This window comes from Cyanistes caeruleus, chromosome 1 (assembly GCF_971803275.1).
Source record: "Cyanistes caeruleus chromosome 1, bCyaCae1.hap1.1, whole genome shotgun sequence".
Taxonomy (NCBI): Eukaryota; Metazoa; Chordata; class Aves; order Passeriformes; family Paridae; genus Cyanistes; species Cyanistes caeruleus.
In genome coordinates, this window is record NC_141701.1 from 107,172,538 (window position 1) to 107,195,010 (window position 22,473).

General features: G+C 43.7%; 1 protein-coding gene across 2 annotated transcripts in view; it reads right to left on the reverse strand.

The window, feature by feature from the left end:
• Positions 1–22,473, reverse strand: part of LIMD1 (LIM domain containing 1) — a 33,394-nt gene that overhangs the window by 6,109 nt on the left and 4,812 nt on the right. Inside the window, exons 2-8 of one of the 2 annotated variants that reach the window (XR_015275560.1) lie at positions 16,362–16,463; positions 5,312–5,379; positions 3,517–3,579; positions 2,701–2,768; positions 2,042–2,172; positions 879–930; positions 123–191 (exon numbers count right to left, since the gene is read on the reverse strand). Coding sequence is in view for 1 of the 2 variants with exons in the window: in XM_023919852.2 (XP_023775620.2) it covers positions 123–191; positions 879–930; positions 2,042–2,172; positions 3,517–3,579; positions 5,312–5,379; positions 16,362–16,463 (485 nt within the window). In the remaining variant the exon portion in view is untranslated. The remainder of the gene's footprint in view (positions 1–122; positions 192–878; positions 931–2,041; positions 2,173–2,700; positions 2,769–3,516; positions 3,580–5,311; positions 5,380–16,361; positions 16,464–22,473) is intronic. The other variant, XM_023919852.2, reaches the window with a different exon arrangement.

Here is a 22,473-nt window from a genome sequence, read left to right on the forward strand (position 1 = left end):
ACACTGCAAGGTTTGAATTGCTCAGCTACTGCCACTGTAAGGCAGGAGATTTATTTCCATCTTAAAAATAATAGCAGTTATGACTATTAAGCACTTACTCCCTGAGAAAGCTGCTGACCTACCTCGCAGTGATAACATTCCACATGGTAATCCTTGTCCATGGACACAACCCGAATGGTCTCATCAGACCCCTGTGAGCATTTGAGCAAAGCAGAAATTACAAAGGATTACAGCAGGATCAGACACATGCACTCTGTAGATTGCTTCCTGCAACAAAATGAATGTTGAGGAAATGCATTTGGGCAGCTGGTTGGAAACCACAAATAAATCCTGCCATTTACAGTTATTTTTACAGTAAAGCTTCATCATTGACTGACTGCAAATATCCTCTATTTGTGTGACACCAGAAATGTAAAAATGTTCTCTGTTTAACAGTAACATCTATCAGGAATCACAAATTAATGACTAGGTAATTTCAATAGGTCACATTTTTCAGCACTGTAGATTACTTTTGCTCAAGATTCATCTCCTCCAAGTATTAAAATTAGTTAGAGTCCCAGAGTGGTCACACAAAGGACATTCATGAGTACCACCAACATCTATTGACATAAAAGAAAATTATCCTGAACATCGAACTAGCAGCAGCATAATACTGCAGGAGATGATAAAAGCAGCCTTGGCCAAGAAGAATAAACTTCAACAATGAACAAAGAAGGGTGACATCTCAAGAACAGTGCATAAGCTTAGACCAAAGGGTTGCACTCCAGAGGGAGTGATCAACTCTCCCCATCCACAAGCACATGACACGCGGTCACGTGTGAAAGCAAGCAAGGCCTGACACTCGTCCCCCAAGGGGATATGGAATAAAAGGCTCTCACCTCAGAGGGCAGAATGGGAAGTCCACATGCTGCACACTTCGGAGCTAAAACTCTGGAAGAGCAACGAGAAATGGAAGGTAAATTATGGATCAACATAAAAAGAGAGGCGTGTATGTTCTCAGTGATAACATGGAAAGCTGCAGGTGTAAATCACTTACGCCCAGGAAAGATTTACATCCCAAGATCATAAATTCATTTTAGCATTTATTTTAAGTAATGCTTGGCACACATTGCTCAATCAGGCAAGAAGAGACCTTATATTTTACATTTAGTGCCAGAAAAAAAATGCAAAATTCCCTATAAAATTCTTGGTTGCTACTGACAGATTTGGAAAAGAAAATGAGGAGGAACTGAGCAGGACTGTCCCCAGAAAAATACATTAAAATGAATAGCAGCCTCTGGGCAGAGAACTTCTGAGAAAACACCACATGACTGCACAGCTTCTTAAGGCCTTGTAACACAGTAACTAATTAAATTAAATTGCAAGGAAATATGAGTTATTTCAGAATAATGATGGCATACAAGGGCACTAATCTTGGCAAACAGGATTGTAACAATTCTAGTCTTGGCACAACTCAGAAGAGTTCCAAGGGCTGTCTGAGCAAAACTTAATACTCTCCCTGTTCAGAAAATGGAGCAAGGACCAAAGCAAGCCAGAAGGACACACAAAATGTGTGCAGTTCTAATACCATAACTACCAGCCAAAAGCACAGCCATTTTATTTTACTGTCTAAATAAGAAGTGATTTTTAAAATGGATTTATCAATTGTTTAATTTAGAACTGGGTAAAAGCTTTGCTTCCCAGGTTCAGTGGCGATTCTCTAAAAGTCAAAATCAGCCCTTCAACTGCTCAAAAAGAAAATCAAATTGATTTCCAGAGGCATTCACAGGCTTACGTTAAAGCAGACTAATTTTGTACATCACTGAACACTTCAGGAGCACTATTTCTCACCCTCTCTACTTTGTAGAAGGGGCAGCTGAAGCCCAGAGGTAATTTGACTTCATCAGAGTTACACGGGAGTCAATGGCTGGGTAAGAGAAGAGAGGAGGAATTTCTGGGGTCTAGCCCCATCCTCAAACTTTTAAACCTGTCCCTGTTTTACTAAAAAGCTAAATTAGAGGCTTGCTGCTTGGAACATCTGTGCTATTTATTTTGTCCTTACTTGTGGTAATCTCTGACACAGTAGATTTTGTTTTCAGAGTCTACAGTGAATGGCACACCGTCCAGACACTCATTGCAGATGACGCATCGGAAGCAGCCTGGATGATATGATTTCCCTAGAGCCTGCAGGATCTGCAACAGAGCAAGAGAAAGGCAAAATGCACATGAAGAGCCAATAAAGGTGAAAACAGTAAACAAACAGCTTTACACCAGATAATGCTGTATATTCATCAGCAGGGCTGTGTCTTTTTTCCCTGTCTCATCTGAGAAATCAGTTAACAAGGATGGAAAAGGCAGCTGGAATCAATATATAGTACCTGGCTCTAGAGATATTATTAATTATAATTACTAGAGCATGGATAAGAAAACAATTTAGAGACTCAGTCAAGGTATTTAGCATGACAAAGGATAAAAGTGACAGAATTTAAAGGAAAGAAAATAATTTCTGAAGTCAACAAGTAGAGAATACATAGCAAGACCTCAAGGCAAGATGTACTGGCCAAACAAAGAAAATACAGTTTTATAATCTCCATGAGAAGTTGAAACTAGTATTATTGCTAGGTTTTCCTGAGATATTGAAGGGCTTTGTACTCGCTCACCTGGCTTTCTAATTAGCACAGACTATGGAAACTGTTGAACTCAACAGCTGCAATTCACTACCTGGAATACCATGGTCCGTCAGTAGAAAGATGAGACTTCTGAGTAAGAAACAGCTTCCAATTGTAATGCTTTCCAGTGTAAGCAGGCAAACAAAGATAATTAATGATATGCATTAGAAAATGTTGGGAGGCATGCTGTGAACCAGAAATTCCTAATTTCTTTTCCTCAGCTGTAGTCTTACACCACCAGCCATACTGGTCTCCCTCTGAATGTCCTACAACTGAATGCTGATCCCCTGAGAGTCCCCTACCCCATGCACATCTGGAATGGATGGTACCTGCTGTAGGCTAATCCTGCTCACAGATCTGAACTGAGGTCTGGATCACACACTCCGGGTCAAACCTGCTCCCCAGAGTATCAGTACCCACAAAAAATGACAAGGAAATGACTTAATCCAGAAAACACATGGGAAACCACAACTTGACTGCAGGAAAGAGAGGCTGAGAGATGCACTGATGCCTCACAGCTAGGGAGCACTGCAGAGCCACAGCACTGCTGAGCAGGAAGCATAAACAGAGTTACAAATACACTGTCCAGAGAAGTCCAAAAAGGGATGAAAGACCTGGAGGCTCTGCTTTTCAACATCTGCTGAAAATGGGCAGAGCAGTGTCTCTGCACCATGTATGGTGGGGGCCAGCTTCACTTCCTTGAAAAAATCAACAAAAGGATCAGTGCATTTTCCTTCTGATACCAGTCTTACACTAAGCAAACTACCAAATGGTAACAGACAGCACTGGATATGCATGTACTTTGCTTTTGATGCATTCTTCTAAAAAGCTGTGGGAGTTTTTTCTCCTAAAAGCAATTATCACTTACCATGTCCATTATCAAATGACCACAAATGAAACACCTGTCAGCTGACTGCTGGAAACCAGAATACTGCAAGGACAAAAAAGAATTCACTTAAAATTTCACAAGGCCACTCAAGCACAAACAACAGTGTAGTGTGGAGTGTTATTTGCATATTTGTTTTTGGTCCTTTTTCTGTGCTCCTTACACAGAAAAGCTAAACTTTCCATTGCTTTCTTTGTTACATAAAAGTGTGAACAGATGATATTCTGATATTTTATCTATACTTCTGACTGCCCAATTTCAGAAAGAGTACAAGTTCCTGTAACTTCCAAATGAAGTCCAAAATTAAACTTTAATTTAAAGTATAAAAATAAATACCATAAATGCCCATACAAATAAAGCAGTTTCTAATAAGACTTATTTACATCTTATTTGACCACATGAATCTACAAGACAAGAACCTACTTGTGTTTATCACATATTTATGTAACAATATCTGTATATATAGGCCTGGAAAGCAAATTTTTTCTTTGGTTATATGGTTATAATTCTGTTGAAGTTTCTCTGAGGTCAGTTTCCTGTTAGGATAGCAATAAAGTCTGGCCCAGAACAACTTTTTTGCTATTTTTGCTGAGATCTATTGATAAGGAACTGTCTGTCACATCCATGACATGCACCTTGGGCACAGCACATCATGAATGAAGGAATGCAAACTTGGAAAATGAAATATTTTAGGTGCATTTAATCCTTTTACTTTCATCCTATGTGGAATATACTGAGGAGAACAAAGAAGATGAACTTACCCCTCTCTGACAAAAATCACTAGGATTCACCAATAAGTAAGCAATTACGACCTTTTCAAGTCTTAAGGAAGGCTTAATCTACCAGGACTGAGGGGAAGAAGGTTGTATGGATTTTTATCTGCACCAGCCAAGGAGAGGACTGTAGGGTTGCTTCAGGCTTAGGTACACTCACACAAAATCCACTGAGGGCAACAAAAAGATATCCATTAAGGTGCAAGGTGAGAAAGGAAATTCACCCATTCATTCTTCTGTAGCCATTCATCCCACTCCTGCCTCCTTAGTATGGTCACATACAGTGACAGAGACAATGCTTTGAAGGAGATATCACAACAGTTTATGGCTTCAGCTAGGGGTCTGTGCCATAAAACAGGGGCTCTCACTCAATTTGATGCCTTAAGTTTTAGCTTTCATGTTTTTCAGATTCTGTACTGCCTAGGTGTGTAGTTTTGAGCTTCATATTAAGTTTTGGTGAGCTCCCTTCACAGAGTAGGTAGACAAAACAATTCCTTTTCTAGCTTGATACCAAGGACAATAGTTAGAAGTTTCAGGCCCAAAAGCATAAACAACGGTGGACTGAAGAGAGAAAATAAGAAAGATGGCACTTCATAACCTGAAGCGGCAATTGGACAATTAACCCCGATGTGCAGATGGACCAAAACTTCTAAAAATGTGAGACTGACCAGTTGTCCATTTTTTGTGACCATTTTTGGGTCCATCTTGGGTGTAGCCCTGGCCAGGTACTTGTACTGCCCAAGGTGTATCCTTTAAAGCCTTTTAATAAATATCTACTTTATTCTTAACTCTGTCTAGCCTCTGTTCTAGGTCAGCCTTTTCAGCACCACATGTGGGCAGCCACCACGGCTGGGGCTGGCCCTGGGAAAATGTTGGAGCAGAAGGGCCGGGTGGGATGCTGGACCAGAAGTGTGTGAAACACAGGCAAAGCTGGCAGGCAGAAAGGCTGTGAGTCTGCTAGCAACAGTGAGATATCTCATTACAAGAGCCAACTGGGTGCTTACCAGGAAGTCTTCTTCACAGAACACCTTCCCATTGACAAAATAAAAGGCTTTTCCTCTCAGCTTTCGACCTAAGGAAAAAAACCACAGAGATAAGAAAAAGATCCCCAGAGAGCAAGGCGAAAATGTGATCAAAACCTGGCTGCTGAGAAGGAGACAACAATTGAAGACATGCAAGGACAGAAGTCACACAGCTGGAAAAGAGCACCTAACCCCAGCATGGGTCTTCCTGGACTCTAGCCCACCAAACCCTCTTTCACTGGTGGTTGCTGATGAATGCCAGTTGGCCGATCTGGACAAAAGTCCCACCTTTGGATAGGAAGTAGTACCAAGCCTGGGCCACCTCCTGGCAAATTATGGGGTGTTGTAACTCTGGGAAGAGTGAGTGAGGATACACTGACTCATCCTGGAAAACACCCCAGTAAAGGAACAAGGAGGAAAGAAGAAAGGGCATACAGAGAGTGACCCACACTTGACTTAATTTATCAAAATGTCATGACCTTGCTGTTTTGCTATGAGCAGCAGCTGCCAGACAAGGCACTGCAATATCTGAGCACTCCCTCTGCCCCAGCAGAGTGCAACACCAGAGCACTCAACAGACTTCTCTGCTACCTACCGGCACATTTGTTACTACAGCTGCCAACAAAAACTTTGAAACTATTTAAAAAAAAAAATTGTTATAAAATCCAAATGTCGTAATCAAGACAAGATGACAAAGTTTTTCCAAGAAAGGACTCTACATATGGAGAAGATTTGTATTTACTGTAGCTTTTGCATTTATGCCTCTCATTCACTGTCTGTTTTCAGTTCCATGTAATCATGAAAATGTTTGCTCACACTGCCACCACTCCTAAATGCCCTGCCTTTCCCCAAGAATAAAGGGCTAGGTTTTGTTTGTTTGTAAAAAGCTGTTCCTACCTCTTTGCAGCCTGGTTTCCCTATTGAGCCCAGGGTTTGAAATGCCAGCCTGACACTGGAATGATTCTGCTCTGGACCCCCAAGGAGACAGTGCCCAGGGCAGGGGAGCAGCACCTCCTGGGAACAGCTGGAGCAGGACCTGCTGCAGGCTGGTTTTGGACAACTACCAGGCACTGCTGGAAGGAAATTTTGTTTGAGACACTGGGCCCCAGAAGCCTCCTGCTTGACATGCTGAATGTGGCCAGTATCATTAAAAAAGTGATTGTCAGCTGCTGGGTGTATAAATGTGAACAACACAAGGGACTGGTCTGGGGGTCACCTTATGGTATGCACCTACCCAGCAGCCTTCAGCAAAGAACCACGCTGGCTGCAAGGCTTTAGGGAACGGAGGAAGCAAAGTAAACCCACTTCGAGAAACAAGTGTTACAGTCTCCTGCACTCGCCAGAGGGCACCCTCAAGCTGGGAAACAACTCCTGCTGCCCATTTCTTCCTCTGCTGCTCTCCGCTTCTCCCTGCCTACTTTTGGGATGGACTGCTCCCACTGTCTCTTTGAGGTGAGGAAGTACTTTCTCATCATACAATTGGGAAGGCAAGATGCAGGAAAAGCTCACTTCCCCAGGCTGCACTAGGAACTGTCCCGGTGGAACACCTTGCAAAATGGAGATGCTCCGGGGAAGCACCAAAGTTTTGCCAAGTGCATTGAGCCAGACCAGCATTTCATCAGCAGCCCTTAGTGCCCTTAGTGTCCAGGTCTCAGGCTGTGGGGCAGGTGGAGGACAGGGCAGTGTGTTTTCTCAAGGAACAAGCCCCAGGTTGCATGTGCGGGAACTTTGTGGTTTGCATGTGCGGGAACTTTGTGGTTAAACTGTGGGCATTGCTCAGCTCTGTGTTTACTGGACCAATGCAGGACCCAAAAGCACACAGCCAGGCCACAGTCACTGTCCCCCATTCTCTTCTGATCCCTGCTAGGGACAACCACGTAACCTAGAGGTCAGAGATGACCCAGGGCACCAAACCATCCTTGCACCAATGCAGACATTGGATAGGACATGGAAGAAAACCTGACAATTCTGAAAGCATCCCACTTTGATTTTTCTCATCCACCCTGATTGCCAAGGTTGCTGAAACTGAAACAGGACTTTCTAAAAATAAAAAGATAAATATAATAAATATTATATAAAATGAAATAGAAAGTATCTAATCTGGGACATGTAATCTTTGTGGTTTATGACCCAGGATGTGTATTTGCATGATAACCCCACCTGTCCACAGGTAAGCCTGGCATGCTCACCAGCAGCTCTAGAGTCACAGTTTCTAAGAAGGGACAGGAGAAGCAAGGGAATACCTGAGATTTGCATCACCTTTGTCAAGGGTGGTCCTAAGCAAGTTAACAAGCCTAATGCAGCAAGAAGCACTCTTGAAAATCTCCCACTGATTGAAATGCAACACTGAGATTTGGCACTCCCAAAAATGAAAAACAAACAAAAACATTTAACTTTGGTTTTAAATTACATGGTAGTGAGGGCTTCAGTTCAGTGCAACAGGCAGGTGCCCAAGTGACTTTCCACCTACGTGCAATGTGTCTCCTTAATGACAAGCTGACAGTGCTGAGGAAAAACATACACACGGGGCCATGAAACAAGAAATGCTTCTTTGGATGAAAGCCTGATGCATGAGCAGCAGACATTGCGACAGAAGGGATGAGGTTTGGATCACTGCCATGATGCCATTCTTCCATGGTGACAAAAAAAGCATTTACCAGCCATTCTGCACCCAGTGTATTTTTAACACGGTGACATTAGCAGGTTAAGATTGATGGCAACAGACCTTCAGTGAAGGTGCCACAGCCAGCATGCTATGTCTGGGCTACTGCTGTAAGCTCATTCAACAGAGGGATAAACCCTTTATAAAGGATTTATAATTTGGCCATTGGCATTATGTGAGTCCCTGAAGAAGAGCTGCTGACACCAAAAGCACTTTGAGGGATGATTGAATTACTTTTTTTAGGGAAGAGGTAAGCATTTTAACTATTTTTAGTTCTCCGTGACTCTCTTTAAGCTCCTGACAGAAATGTAAAAGGAAATTAGCAAAAACAATGAGTAACCAGGTGCTTCTACAGCCACTGTGGGAGTGGTTCATGCAAACACAGCCCGTTTCTTCCCTGCTGCTCTCAACTTCTTTCTCCCTGCACACTTCTGGGATGGACTTCTCACAGTGTCTCTTTGAGATGAGGAAGCACTTTCTCATCACACAATTGGGAAGGCAAGATGCAGGAAAAGCTCACTTCCCAGGCTGTGCTGGGGACTGTCCCAGTGGAGCTGGGAAATGCATGTTCTTCCTGCAGCCACACCAATACAAGAAACAGCACTGGGACTGCCCCACAGTGCACAGCAGGGCGGCAGTGACTTCTGCACCTGCACTGAGCTCCCTGCTATGGGATAGTGCTCTACCAGTCCCTCTCAAAAGCAATGCTGCTGACTGTGCTTGCAGAGGCTGCCAGAGGTTTCACTTGAGCATGGAGATGCTGTTTTATTTTCACCAAAAGGAAGGATTGAGAAGTTAAATGGCATATAAGGAATCACATATTGATAACTGCCTGCTTTCAATATGTATCATGATGAAATATCCTTTGACAAACGCAGGAATGCATGGCCTGCTGCTTTCGGGATCAATTTTCTACTACACGTCTTATGCTGCTGGCTCCTGACTATATTTCACTTTCAACTTCACCCTGAATTTAGCTAATCTCACACCTGAAAAGATTCAGACAAAATTCTTTGGCATTTCAACCTTACTATCTTCACTTGTTTTTGCAAAGTATCTTGTTCATGTCTCTGACAGGAAGTTTGAGCCCCGAGTTTTTATGTACTGTTCATCCCTCACACTGTCTAATCTGTTTAGCTGTGGGACCTTCACGATGACCTCAAGGTCATTTCAGCACCAATTTCAAAATATTTCAAGGTTAGTCACTAGTGCCTTTGTGCTAAAATAAATACACTTTGCTTAGCAGCTGATAATAGGCATACCATCAGCCTGCACTCCTAGGATGCCAGTGCTTTTGTCCACTGTTTTCTCAAATGATGGCTCTCTCCTTTTGAAGACCACGAAGAGAGAGTTTAACCAGGGACTTGCAAAGTCTGCAAGGAGGATCCTGGGAGATGCATCATTTGCTTGCTGGAGATTTGGACTTAACTTTCTCTTTTGAAGTTGCTTTTCGACTATTTATTAAAAACAATGGGGTCACAAACCCATGTTCAAAGACAAGAGATAGCTCGTCAGTGCATACAATGGAACAGGGCCGTGTCTGGATTCCAGGGTTCTGTGGGTTACGCACAACCAGGATTGCTACATTGCTGGAGAGGCAGTGTGTGGGCTTCACTTATCTAAGCATCATGGAAGTCCCTGTGGTATCTGCACAGTAGATGGGCAAAAATCACTGCTGACTGGCAGCTTCTCCTGGGTCCCTTCCACACTGACAGCCCTGGGCCTTTGCCATTTCAAAACATCAGTGCTTTTTCAAGTACCACAGCTGTAAAATAAATTTGGATATGTGATTACTGGTGGCACGTTAAATTCAGCCAACATGTGTGTTTTGGGAGTCCTCTGTGGACACTCTGCTGACAGGCAGCATGGTGTCCTACCATGTGCAGCAAACTAGGTCAGGCATCAGACAGCTCTTAATTTCTGCCATCTGTCCCATTTCTCTTGGCCACCGTTAAAGCTGGATGCAGCACTGAGGCTAACACAGAAGCATCAATATTTCCAATCTGCTCTTGAACTGGGCCTGCATGAAAGGGTCACTTCAATGCCTGTAGATCCTCCAAATCAGGTAAATCAGGACAGACTTGCTAAAACCATGGGCAGGAGGAAAGAATATTTCTGAGAAGAAACTGCTACAACACAGTAACTCCACTACCACGTAAGACGTTCAGTCTCTCTCAACTACATCAGCTGTATGGAAAGATTGCAAAACATACCCTCTATGCTCACACCATACATTTGAGACAGTAGGGAAAAAACCAAACAAACCCAAGCAAAAAACCCTCAAAACTCTCAGAAAATGATCTGATGCCTGAAAGCCAAAAACGTGCTCTGGTGCATGTAAGAAAGGTCAGCAAGAAAGGTCAGCTGCCTCCAAGGGCAACACAACCACAGGTGAGGGTAGAAATGGATCCCCAGACAGAAACATTGCAAAACCACAGCACACAGCTGAGCAACACCTCTCCTTTGCCATCAGGCAAACCACTGCAAGAAGATATTCAAGAGTTCTTTTTAGGGAAAACACCTAGGAGTGTCAAAATTCAGAGGTAAACTACAGTCACCTTGGGACAAAGCAGTGCTTTTGATCCAGATAGTCCCTGCTCAGTAACTAGTTTTCATCCCTGTGCTCAACCACTCTGCATCCCTCTGGAGACTGCTGCCCTGTTCCTCAAAATGCACCAAAACTAGGTGGCTATCAAGAGCTGGCCTCCCACCCTGTCACCAAGTGACTCAGAGGAGGAAGGAGGGGGAGGCAATCTCTGTGACCTCAGTGAATGTAACTGTACGTTGAAACGACATGAATAAGTTTTAAATTTCTCTGGTTATGGAAAGGGCCTCAGTGCTTACTGAGACACTACTCAGAAAATTACTCACAGGCATCATTAAAACGCTGTAAGAAACCCACTAAAATCTTCATAGATTAATTAACCTGTATTAATTAATTAAATTAATCCTATGCCTATTCTTAACAGAAAATGGTACTCTGAAGATGACATTATAAAATAGAAAGACTAGAAGACTGGAAATTTATTCCACTGAAAATTTCAACCTTTTTTTTTCTTCTCACATTGTCCTGATGATTGCAGATTTCAGCCAGCACTAAAACAGATGCAGTTGACTGAAACCACTATTACACTGATAAATCCCTGACCACATCCACCCTCTTGTGGAGCTGAACATCTGCACCTTTCCATCAAGGATATCTACTGAGGACACCTGATCCATGCCAAAGCTCCTTCAGCTCAGGCTTCATATCACTACTGCCCTGAAATCTGGCCAGGAGAGGAACAAGTACTGCCATCTTACTGTAAAAGCTGCCCTGGCTTTTCTCATCTACAGCAAGCACTTCTTGTGACAAACAACAGGATTTTTCACCAGTGAGCTGAGACTGAAGACAAAAAGTCAGCAAGAACATAACAGCAATTTAGACTGAAGCAGAAAAATGTACTGATGAATTGCCTGTCCCCTAAACTGTAAATCCAAGCACAACTGAATCTTTTCTGACATGATTTTTGCTAAAAAAGTCTATTGTTTACTATGCAGACTCTGGCATGATAATTTTACTGAAGGGGTGTTTGGGATGGATTATTGGCAATGCTTTGTGCTCTCCACTCTGAAGATCTGCACATTTCTCAAGTGAGTTGATTGGTGTGGTGGGTTTTTATCCAATTATAGGCACCAAGTTCTGCCTCCACAAGAAGAGATGGTAGTTGCTGCATCTGAAGATAACTATACACATACATGTGGCCATGGGGCATTCACTTGGCAAGGCTAGGTGATTTTCTGCTTGTAAAGCTATTTAACAGTGCAAATAAAAACTATGGCCTTCTTTTTCTAGGAGTTACATGTCAATACAGGACATGTTTATCCAACATAATTAGCCCAAAGACACCAAGAGTTGGATTGCTTTAAGTAATCATGCTTTATAATCACTGCAGCAAGACTTAATTAGCCCAAGCAGAGGGTTATGCTCGCAGAAAACACTGCTTTGATAGATTATCTACCTAGTTTAGTAAATGACCCTTAATACCTCTAAACACAACTATGTTGCAAAATATTAAATATAAAATATATATACCCAGAGGGTGGCAAGAGGCAGCCAGCTTGTGTGATTTCAAAGTCTGTCTCTGAAACAGCAGTCTGTTAACCCCTACACTGACATCAGCATTAATCTGAGCTTGCAAAAAGAGAAAAGAAAAATAAAGTAACGCAGTGATGTTGACATTTCAAAGACTGAATTCTGTAATCTGGCAAACATGCAACGTTTCCAACTCTTTGCAGTAAGGAGTCAAAATCTGGTCCTCACTCTGGCCCTCATGTTGCAGTTCAAAATTAAACACTCCTTCAAATCACCTTGCAATCAGTTCTTTCTGACTTCCTTCCTCTCCTACTGATTTCCTTCCCAGCCATTTCCAACATTTCCCTTGCACTTTTTTAGCTTTCAGATTTCCTCTTGAGGACCAAGTGGCTCAAGAGCAAGACTTATGCTCTTAACTACACTGCCAGCAGGGCAAAAATGTCTGTTTTCCAGGCAACTGGTGGAATTTGGATATAAGCCTGGCTGAATCCAAGAGAAAACACTAAAATCAACACAGCAGGTTACAGTGATACAGTCTAATTAAAAGTACACAATTTATAAGGTCTCCTTACTACCTAAATGGTAAATATCAACATCTGGAGACACACGTATCTTTCATGCTCTTAGAAGGTATGAAGTAGTGATTTAGTTTAAATGGTTAATATGTAACAAACTATTTGGTAGCTACAAGTTTGTCTAACAAGCTGCAAAAAAAACCCCAAACCCCAAAGCAGAAACACGGAAACAAACACCTTGAGATTGCAGGAAACGCTCAAGGTGTTAGGAGGCCTTATTTTTGTTTTTTAAACTTACTTTCGTGGCCCTCCTGTAAAGCAAATATCATTTATTTCTAATCCTGCAGAAAGAGCCTGAAGCTTTTTCCTCTCCCTCTCTGCAAAAGGCTGCCTTGTTTGTGCCTCTGCCCTGTAACAAACAAGAAGATAAATGAGATATTTGTGCCAAAGTAATAATTCTAAATCTGTTGTTTTGACCTCTAAGCCAAATTTTCTGCACTACATGCCATTGGCTCAGATAAGACAGTACATTTTTTTCCTGCCAACTGAACCCTGTAGTATATGCACAGCCCTGTTCAACTGCTCTATCATTTATCTCTGAGCATATGTGTATTGGGAAGCAGAGGGTGAAAGAAATTTGGCACTATGAGGTATCATCCCTCACACATAACCCCTTGCTTCTTAGACCCTCTTGATTTTCTGTGTTGCAGAAACCAATGCACATTCAGACACAAATCCAGCTAGGAGCAAAATTAGAAATCCTTGCTAAAATGAAAACAGCAGGACAGTGGTTATAAATATCTAAAGGACAATATGCTTTACCTTAATAGGTAATTTTGTATATTTTATTTATTGGAGTAGGGGATATTCAGTGTTCCACCAGAGAAGAAATTTTAGGATTGAAATCAGGAGCAACCTTGACTTCTCAAAGTCAAGTTTGTACTGGATGGTGTCCAAGATGAACTCCACTTGACCTTAAAAGCACTACTTAGTTTTCAACTGGAAACCAGAGTTTCCACATAGGCTGCTCAAGATGTGCTTTGCAGTTCGAAAGACAACACCATATAAATATTTATTTTTCTGGCAAACAAAAATGGTCTCATTGCATTTACTGCGGTGACGAAGGTGACAGAAAGCCTGCAGAGGGGCATGTGTCCTCTCTGAGCGAACAACAGAGTGTGTGCCCTTTATCTCCACAGCAACTGATGGTCTGTGGGGCTGGGAAATTACTTTGGGCTGCGAAAGGGGGGACTCCCCTCGAGTAGGTTTCCTCCCTGAGTACAGGGCAGGACATCTTGTGCCTCCCCAGGCAGCATCAGGCAGGCAGCCGCAGCGCAGAGGTTTGGTGAATCAGAAAGTCAGCCCAGCCCAGGTCAGGCCACAAAGCCCCGGAGCAAGCGTCTGGTGCACGAAGGCCCTGCAGACCACAGGGGTAGTCAGGAAACCACCCACTGCTCTGAAGGGTTTCTTGCAAACCTTGCTGCTTGTAGAGGTCTGTGCACATGAGGGAAAACACCACTACTGTGGGGCCCTCCCTCTGGCACCACTCTTTTTGGAGTGCTGGGAATCCCATGCCACCACACACCTTCCCCTCCATCCATCCATCCCATCCTGCCAGCTGCCACTGCCTCCAGTTTCCATTTTAGTATGGCCACTGCCACAATGGGAAGAACTTTGGCTTTCATGACTACTCTTCTAAATATAACAAGCTGAATTAGGCTCTCATGTATATGCCTATGACTTGCATTCCCCCTTTTTATCTTGTTTTGAAATAGTCTTTCCTACTGAGGGAAATACCATTATTGCTCCCACACCACACCCCTTTCTTTTTCCCCATTTCCCCATCCTTTTCACTAGCCTTGTTTTTTAGTTTTACTTTCAGTTTGAAACCCTTTTCCCCAGCACATCTACTCAGCACATTTCTGTTACAGCCTGGGTAAGAGAGAAAATGGGCTTCACCTTGCTAAACTTGGCTTCCTTCCATCTTTCTAAGTCTCACCTGACATCCACACCTTTTCATCTTGCACTGGAAACATTTGGAGAGGGTTGACTTTCAGAATAAGCAGCAAATAGCTATTCTTTCAACTCTCAACAACCTACCTCATTAGAAATGGGATTAAGCTAATTTTTAACCAAACACAGACAAACAAACAGACGTAACCAAGGATACCTCTGCAACCACAACTACTTTTGTAGTGCTGGTCTCCAAATAAAAATTGTAAAATTCATTTTAAAAGGAGGATCAAAAGTGTTTCTTTCTAAAGCACCAGTTGGATGGTAGTAATTCTAGAAATTTAAGACAGCTCAAACCTGCTGCTGGATTATTTTTAACAGGAGCTTTGGGTGCAAGGGCAGTTCACAGACTGCCTGGCCCTGGAGGGTGAGAGGTAACTGAAGCAAAGCCCTAGCTGCAGCCAGGAATCCTCTCCATGGGAGAAGATTAATTTCAAATTAATTTAAAAGAAAGGACAGAAGAGTGAGCAGCTGACTTCTGAGCCTCTAGGAAACTGCCACTATATGCAAAAACCACTTTCTCTTTTCAGTTTTCCTATTTTCGGTCAGATGAGGGTGAAATGTTCTACTAAAAACATAGGTGAGGCAGGGCAGCTGGTGTAGAACAGCTGGGAAACGGGCATAGTTCAAGGCTCAGCTATTATTAAAAAGCATACACATCTTTCTATATTTATTCCAACTTTACAGCTCCAAATAAAACACATGCAGTCCTGATGAGTTTATAACTCTAAATACAGCTCAGGAGAAAAACCCTCAGTCTCATCTGGGAAAACCAAACTCATATATACAAAAGCAGCAGAAGATTATTATTTTTTCTGCCACCACATATACAGCTACACTTCTAAAAATACGCTACTAGTGCTGGAGTTAAACATAACAAAACAGAAAAACCACTGTCTTACAAACACAGCCGCAGTTTAAAATCAAGTGGCCAGTTCTTCACTCCAGCTCCATCACAGACCTCTTCAAAAAGCTGCTTAGGAGGATCCATACATTGCTGTATGTCCCAGCAAGCTCCAGATGTGAATCTGACAAGTGACCCACAGGGAGGTCCAACTGAGGGAAGTCAGCAGGGCCAGCTGAACTATTTACTCTGCATCTTGGGTAGATTTCACAGGGCTCATCACTGCTTCCAGCCTGATACCTCTGCACAGTAACCAGTTCCCTCCCAGCAAAAACCACAAGCCAAGCTGGCAGAGACATGCCCCTTATCTCAGGGCATGGCTGCATTTCTCTGGAGAAAGAACAAGCAAGATATGTAACCTGGATCATTCATGCACTTACATGCTTTGACTGGAGGTATTTTAGAGGTACAAAATGATTTTATCAAGTAAAAGATAATGCACACAGTGAAAACACTGTCACTGGATTTACCCTTGCAGCAGCTCCATCTGAAAAGTAAAGCCTGCTGAGACAAAAAACATGCCAGCTAAGGCATATTCACTGCCACTTTGAAAAAATACTCTTGTAAGCAAATGTGGCTGTAATTGAGAGGCAGAGGAATGAAAACAACCATCCCCCATACCAGAAGGCAGAAGGCTGGCACAATCCAAAATATCTTTTCTACATGCCTTGCAACAATCCATTCAAAAACAAACAGCAAGCACCACCACCACCACCAAGTCATACAGCTGCAGCAGACTCCAGCTGAGAGATAGTTTAATAACCACTTTATTTTCTTGCCCTTTTACACCAGAAAAATGTTAAGCCCGAAGTGTTTGCATGCAGGGCCTGGCACCAGCATCAGACCAGGCCAGGGATACTCACTGCAGGCTCCACAGGTGAAGCAGCTGTCATGGTAGAGGTTGCCCATGGCCTGGCAAGCCTGGTTTGCTCCATACACGCCCTTGTTGCACTTGACGCAGGTACCTGGGGAGAGAAGAGAGGTCACAAGTGGGACCCAGTGGGGTGGCTGGGGACACTGGTGAGGTGACAACACATGTAGCTTGTCTTGGTGGCTGAACAGCTTAGGACCACGCGGTTCACTGAAGCCACCAGATGTAGGCGACATCAGCGTCACCTGCCCTGAGGGACATTGTTAACAGTGGTCATGGCAGTCATCAAACCTCCACAAATAAAGACTTTTCCGAAAAACAAACTGCACAAGAACAGTCCTGTCCAGGTACAGTGACATCTCCTTCCTTTACATACATCCAAAGCTACTGAAGGACCCTCAAAAAAGCAGTGAGTGTCAGTAAGTGGTGCTCAGAGCTCTTCACAGACCAATAGTTTCTGCCACTCACTGTATAAGATAAACTTGTTGGTTGCAATTGATGTGAGGAAAACACAGCTTTTCACTTAGCTCCTTTAAATCATCCATTTCAGACCCCTGTTGTGCCTGCTGAAGGCCCTAATGATTTCCCAACAAAACAGAGCTAAACTACCTGACATCTACCTCTCTTAACAAGGAAATGGCACATCAAGCCAGTTTACTTACTTCAGGTATTACCCTGTGATTGTGACAGGCTGCTTTTAAAGCAGAATCACCCTTAAACTACCCCTAACTGAGAAATCTGAATCACTGTTTAAGCAAATAAATGAATAAGGGGCAGTGTGAAGGAGAAACAGATTATGTGTTTCTGTCTCTGGTGTGTAGTGACTCTTATGTGACTTCATCTCCAGGTCTCTCCCTGCACCACACTACCCAGCCCTATTAATCCTGGCTCTTAAAATCCCTGGTCAAGGGACTGTGAGTCACACCTCACTCCTACCGGCCCAGGAGGAGGAACAGCATCATCTTGCTGGAGATCCTTAGTTATGCTAAGGGTGGTAAACAAGATTTCACTTCTTTTGGGGCACTGCAAGCTCCAGAGTAATTGAAAAAGCCTGGAGAAAGTTAGGAAGAAGTCCATTGTGCTTACAACAGCACTGAAAAAAGGAACTCAACTCTGGCAGCACCAGGCTTGCGCTGCCAGGGCAAGTAACAATTTCTTCCTTCACCCAATAGCCATGGTGGTCAGTTTTCACACTACAAGGATAAAAACACTCGGGAGTCCTTTGCAGTAGCACACACATGGCTGCTGAAAAGCAAACACTTGAATTTCCCAGGTTTTTGCAGAGCAGACCCGGCTCTCTATGCTGCAGCTGCCTGCGTGCATTCAACCAGCGCATTGAAAGCTGTCCTAGTGCTGCGCCAAGTCCTGCTGCACTCGGAGCCAGAGTCCACACTGACACAAACCTGGAGAGAAGAATAATTAGTTACTTTGTTTTGTCCAAATCCTACACCAACTGAAACACTCACTTGGCTGTGGGCCCACCCCAGCACTCAGGCTGGCACCAAGCAAACAAATCTTTCTGGTTCTTTTTGAATTGAGCAGGTTTATCTCATTTATTGAAAAAACATTTTAAGAAAGATAAATCATACAGGCATTAGAAAAAGGATTAATAATGGAAAAAAAGGTCAAGGCAAAGATAAGAAAAATTAGCTTTTCAAATGGATGTGCTCTCCCAGGAATGCACACATTCAGCGGCAGCCTGAATTTCTGTGCTATGATCTGACACAAGAGCTAACGACTCACAATTCCCTCTTGAGTACAGCAATGCCGAGCAGAAACTTTCGGGAGCAGAAAACCTGCCAATTTTCCACGACACCCACCAGGCTTTCCACAGAGCCAACGTACTTATTGCACTGTAAGCGCTGCATTTTCCCCTTCTCCGTGCCAATGAATGGCTGCTCCAGAAAATTTCACCAGCATGCTCCAGTTCCCTCCTTCCCACAAAGCAGCCGGGTGACACTGACTGTGGATGAGCAGCAAGAAGAAGCGGGAGGCAGAAGGCACAGCAGCTGAATGTAGGCACAGCGCCCAGTAAAGATGCTGGCAGGCATAAACCACTATTAAGTAGGCTAAGGCAAACCCCGTGGAGGGCAGAAATTGTCTCTGCCATCTCTCCTGTCTACCCCATTACGCCTCAGAGCACAGGCATTGCCCCTCTGGGCTCCCGACAGAACAGATCCTGCAGGAGCTGTCAAGGCTCTCGCATCTCTACCAAAACTTTCCTCCACCTCCCACCCCTCAACCTCCCCAACCACCCTTCCACCTTTTCCTTTCTGCCCATGCTCCACTTCACCCCCTGATGAACCCTTTCACACACTTCTTTCAATATTTAGACCCCTAAAACATGGAAAATAAAGTCATGGAATGAAATGGGCTTTTAAAATAAATTGACAATGTTTTCCATAATAACTCCAATGTGCAAAATTACTCAAATATGTAATAACCAGACATGCTATAAATATTCATACCTATCCTGTGCCAGGGCTGACAATTGAAAAATTATAGCCATCCAAATCCAGTTTATGTTCTTACATGTATCTGCTAAATCTTACTTGAAAGCCTACTAAATCTCGGTAGCAAGTGAAATTACTCTCTAAATAAGTCTTTGCTCTTTCCAGATAAAATATTCTGAAGTATTATAACCAACATACTTGAGCCTTCATCTCTGACACTCAGCACACCTGGCCTGAAAGCAGGGGGGGAAAAAAAAAGATTTTTACTAAATTTTCCTTTCCACTTTCCTTTTTTTTCCATTCAGTCCCTGCTGTCACAATGACCCTGATCTTTTGGCTTAGGCTAAGCAAGGGAAAAGCAAGGAAGAACCTGTTGCTGACAGCAGCCAGCCGCTGAGGTCGGCAGCATGTGTGCAAGGCCAGCTGATGGAAGCCAGCACAACCAGGGCCTCCTCCAACCCCATCCCACTGCAAAACGCACTCTGCACCCTGCTCCATGCCAGCTCCAATGGCTGTTTCCTCAAACAGTGCTGACTGTGCTTTCTGCTGGTGTTAAAATGCCAGCAGCATCACTCCAGCCCCACATGCCACTGACACTAGTCAGCAGTTCTGGGTAATTTTCTTGGCATGGAGTGGCTTTTAGCAAAAACTTCTGTCCTCACTGTGAAGCAGAGGGATCCTGAGTAGCTATGGTTCAGCAAAATCCCCAATTCCTGTGCTTGGTAACTTTGTAGCTGCTAACAAGTGTTTGTGCAAGCACCAATGCCAACAGACATCCCCTCTGAAATTACAGTTCTTAACTTTAGACAACGTTATTAAGAAGAAATGACGGGTTTCTCTTTTACCACCAGGATGACAAACCCAAACCAGCACACATGTACAGCACCACTAGATTCATGCCCAAGCACACAGGCAGAATAGTAGCCAGATTTGGGAAGGGAAAGGGATGGAAATTGCTGATTTTAGTTCAATTTCTGCCGGCAGGGCAGCCGTCCCTGGACAACAAAGAAATCTCTGTTCTTTTTTGCATCATGCAGCAAGCAACCACCCGCACTGCAGCTGAGAGTCTGAACAAAGGGACCTTTGGAACGGAGCTGGGACCGAAAACATGCCCTGTAAGCCCCTTTCCAGCACTTGCCACACTCCATCTCAGCACTGCAGACCAAAAAGCCTGTCACCAGTAACAGCCTCAGTTCACGTGATCCAACAGGCTGGATGCAGACCTCAAGGGCTGTGAGAAATGAAAGCAAACCCGGTACTCAGTCTGAAATGTCAGTCCCACCCTCAAAATTCAACAAGTGCACTTCCATTTATCACCAGACTCAAAGCCCCTGGAGACATCTTTTCCTCCAAGTGTTGCTATTTCACACTCACCAGAAGAAGTTTAGTTACTTACTGTATCCCACTCACTAAAAATTCAACACAAGCCATGCTGAACAGCAGCATTTTCTGGGACTAGGATTTATTTCCACATTTCAGACAGCATCAATCTACAGAATAAGACCACAGTTCTTCCAACAGCATCCCCCTTCTTTTCAGCAGCACCTCCCTTCTCAGCAACACACAGCACGGCCAAGCTTTCCTACCTGTGCTCCTGGTTGGGTTTACTAATATTTACTAATATTATCACTTAATTTTGAATGTGATATTATAATTTCATTTTGAAATGTGACAGTGCTTCAATGGTGAGATTTCTTTGCCATGCACTTTGGTCTCAGGTAAGAGGAATGGAGGGGCAGGACGATTCCGGTGGTGTGGGTCTGCTTATCTGACTAATCCAGCAACAGCAAGTCTGTCCTACTCCTTCCACATACTCTATGCAAGCCACATTTCAGCAATCAGATTGACTCTTCTCTATCAGATGCGACTGCTTTTTGTCCCCTCCCTACAGGAGGCTGGATTTATGCTGAAGAACCCCCAGCTAAACCTAGAAGAACCCCACCAGCCCTTGCACCTCTGGTATCATCATTCCCATCTGTCCACACATGCACACAGCTAATCCAGAAGCAGATCCTGATGCCTCTTGGCAGAAGTTGTACCTTCACAAGGGTCTTCCCCATCAGAATTCTCCTTGACACTCACTCTGACAGGGAGGACTCTGTGCAGGTACAGCTGCTGTGTCTCTAATCCACCTATTTTATCCCAGGAGAACCAAGCCCCCCACTTGCACACATGTGTTTTAAAGACTGTCTTCTGAGAAAAGCCTTCACTGTGTCATACACGATGCGATGCTCAATTCTTGTGGTCTTACTTTTGAATTTCTCTGGAACTTGAACCCACCCTCCTTCCCATGGGTCACCTTAGCCAAGTAATTCCTACATCAAACTCTAAATTATACACATTGCATGCCTTGCCATGCTGCTTATCCACTACTGAGCAGTAATTCTTGCTGGAGAGGTGATTTCAAGATCTGGAGGCCCAGGTGAGATTGAGTGCCTGGAAAACCTGGCAGATCAGTTCCATTCATCACTGAGTGACTGGGTTGTCTGTACAAAGATGGACAGGTACTCCCTCCCCAAAGAACCACAGAGTTTCTGTTCCCTTTTTGCCATGTTCTTGACCCCTGACCTTGCTGCAGACCTTTGTGTACACACTGCCAGTGAAGGACGAAAATGCCATCAAAGTCACGTCAGCGATATTTTAAGTACCTTATAGTGACGTCAGAGATTATGTTAACTCCCATGCCACATGAATGAGGCTCCTTATTTCTTTCAGTCCCACTCCTACTGTATCCTGACTGAAAGACTGATTGCTCCTCTGCCTCCACTCTTTGCTTTTTCTTTCCTTTTGGTAGATTTTTCCTTAGCTCACAAACCCAGCTGAGTTCCCAAGAGGAAGGGAGGAGAAGCACATACTGCTGTAATTTTGAAGAGCCATATTCCAGGCCACTCACTTGCTTGGTTTCTTGCAGTGAGATAAGCTTTACAATCTGTACACACCCACTACTCAAGTAGTGTAGTATCAAGCAGTATCAAGTGTTGTGATCCTTCCAGCTTTCCTTGTTCCACCAGAACCTGTCTCTCCCTGCCTTCCCCTCCTCCCTGCTGCAGGCAGGCATCTCCTTTCAGCTTTGGTACTCTCCCAGGAGAAGGCAGTAAAGGATGCCTCTGCTCATTCCCAGTGGAAATGACATTGTCATCATCACACACAGACAAAACAGACTCAGAACAATTTTCATTTTAATCAGAAATTCTCCACTTGTCAGCCCTGAGACTCCTTTTGCTGCACAAGGTGTCCTGGTGCTCCACTATCAGTAGGGTTCAGTAAAGTCCCCAGGTGTGTACAGTGAATTGTGGTTTCAGCAGTGGTGAAACACTAACTTCACCATGCACCAAAGAGCACTGCTGGCCTTGAGCTGCTCACACCCATTCAAAGGTGCTGGGCTTCCAGGTCTCCACAGGGCTCAGCAATTCAGCTACTGCTCTGCTTCTGCCAAGGGGAAAAAAAATCTGCAGACTTTGCTATGAGGTATTCTCTGTCTGACTGCTGGGAAGCATCCCAGCTTTTTCACTGCAAAACACGATGCCAAGGGCCCTCCTAAAACACCCACCGCTTATCAGCTCTGCTGTAAACAATAAGGAAGCCAGAATACAACAGCTAATAAATAATTATTACACAAAAACTATTCATTAAAATGGTTTATAAAAAGCT